At 61.2% G+C, this 972-nt stretch overlaps 1 protein-coding gene across 1 annotated transcript in view; it reads right to left on the minus strand.

Annotated features, from left to right (window-relative positions):
- Positions 1–639: 639 nt before the first annotated feature.
- Positions 640–972, minus strand: part of LOC104464870 (cdc42 effector protein 1-like) — a gene marked incomplete at its 3' end in the record, with an annotated part of 445 nt that continues 112 nt past the window's right edge. The window contains exon 1 of the mRNA XM_010077712.1: positions 640–972. This exon is cut by the window's right edge and continues 112 nt beyond it. Within this exon, the coding sequence (XP_010076014.1) occupies positions 640–972 (333 nt within the window).

The raw sequence follows: 972 nt of genomic DNA on the forward strand, positions 1-972 counted from the left end.
AGCCCAGTGCTGTGAGGCCAGAGAAGAGCCACCCAACTGTCCCATCCCATCCATCCCACAACCCTTCCCCAAGGGTCCCTCCTAGACCCTGGCTGGCAGGGAGGGATGTAAATGTAATGGGGAAGGCGAGGACCAAGGTCCTTGAGGAGATGGAGGGGTTGGCACAGCTAGGCACAGGGTTGGGGCACCTGCATGGAGGTGGGGAAGACCATGCTGTGGGCCCCCTTGACCTTGCTACCTTGGTGTGGGCATTGTCCTGCGGTCCCAGCCCACTCTTGGCTTCCTCGGGGAGGCTGCTCACGGGGAAGGTGTAGGGCTGGGAGGAGATGGGGGGGCACCCCCTTACAACTGCTCCACACAGGCTGCCAGCTGCGTGGGGCTATGGGGCAGGGGGACAAGGAGAAAACATCCCTTCCCCACTTCGGGGGGTACCCTGGGAGGAGACCCTCCAAGGGCAGGAGGAAGGATAGCAGTTGAAAGCAAGGTTAGGGTTATCTTCTCACAGAGACTCTTAAGTGTCCTGTCTCTGCTGAGAGCCTCATGTCCCTCTGTGGGGAAGCTGAGGCACAGAGTGATGGAGAGGGGCTGCAGAGGATGCACTGTGCCTGGGTGCCAGCCCCTGCCTCATGCTTCACTCACCGTAGGCCTGGTGTGTTTTGGAGAAGCTGTTGGAGCCACTTTTGAAGGAGAATTTGCTGGTTAAGCCCCGGCCACCACCACCATCATATGTCCCTTCGTTGAGCTGTGGCAGTGAGATGGCGTTCTTGATGATGGGTGAGATGGCTGGGGGGGCCGGCGATGCCCCTGCTTGGCCCCTGCTGCCCCGGCTCCTCAGTGGCGTCCGACGGACGTGCCGCAGTGTCCGGGTGAAGAAGTTGTTGGCTTTGGCCGTGTCAACCCCACCGTGGTTGCTGAGGAAGGAGGTGTCCCCGAAGACGTCCCCGCCGCGCCCCACATGCATGGTGTGCCGAA

This window comes from Pterocles gutturalis, unplaced genomic scaffold, assembly GCF_000699245.1.
Source record: "Pterocles gutturalis isolate BGI_N339 unplaced genomic scaffold, ASM69924v1 scaffold8313, whole genome shotgun sequence".
Classification (NCBI taxonomy): domain Eukaryota; kingdom Metazoa; phylum Chordata; class Aves; order Pterocliformes; family Pteroclidae; genus Pterocles; species Pterocles gutturalis.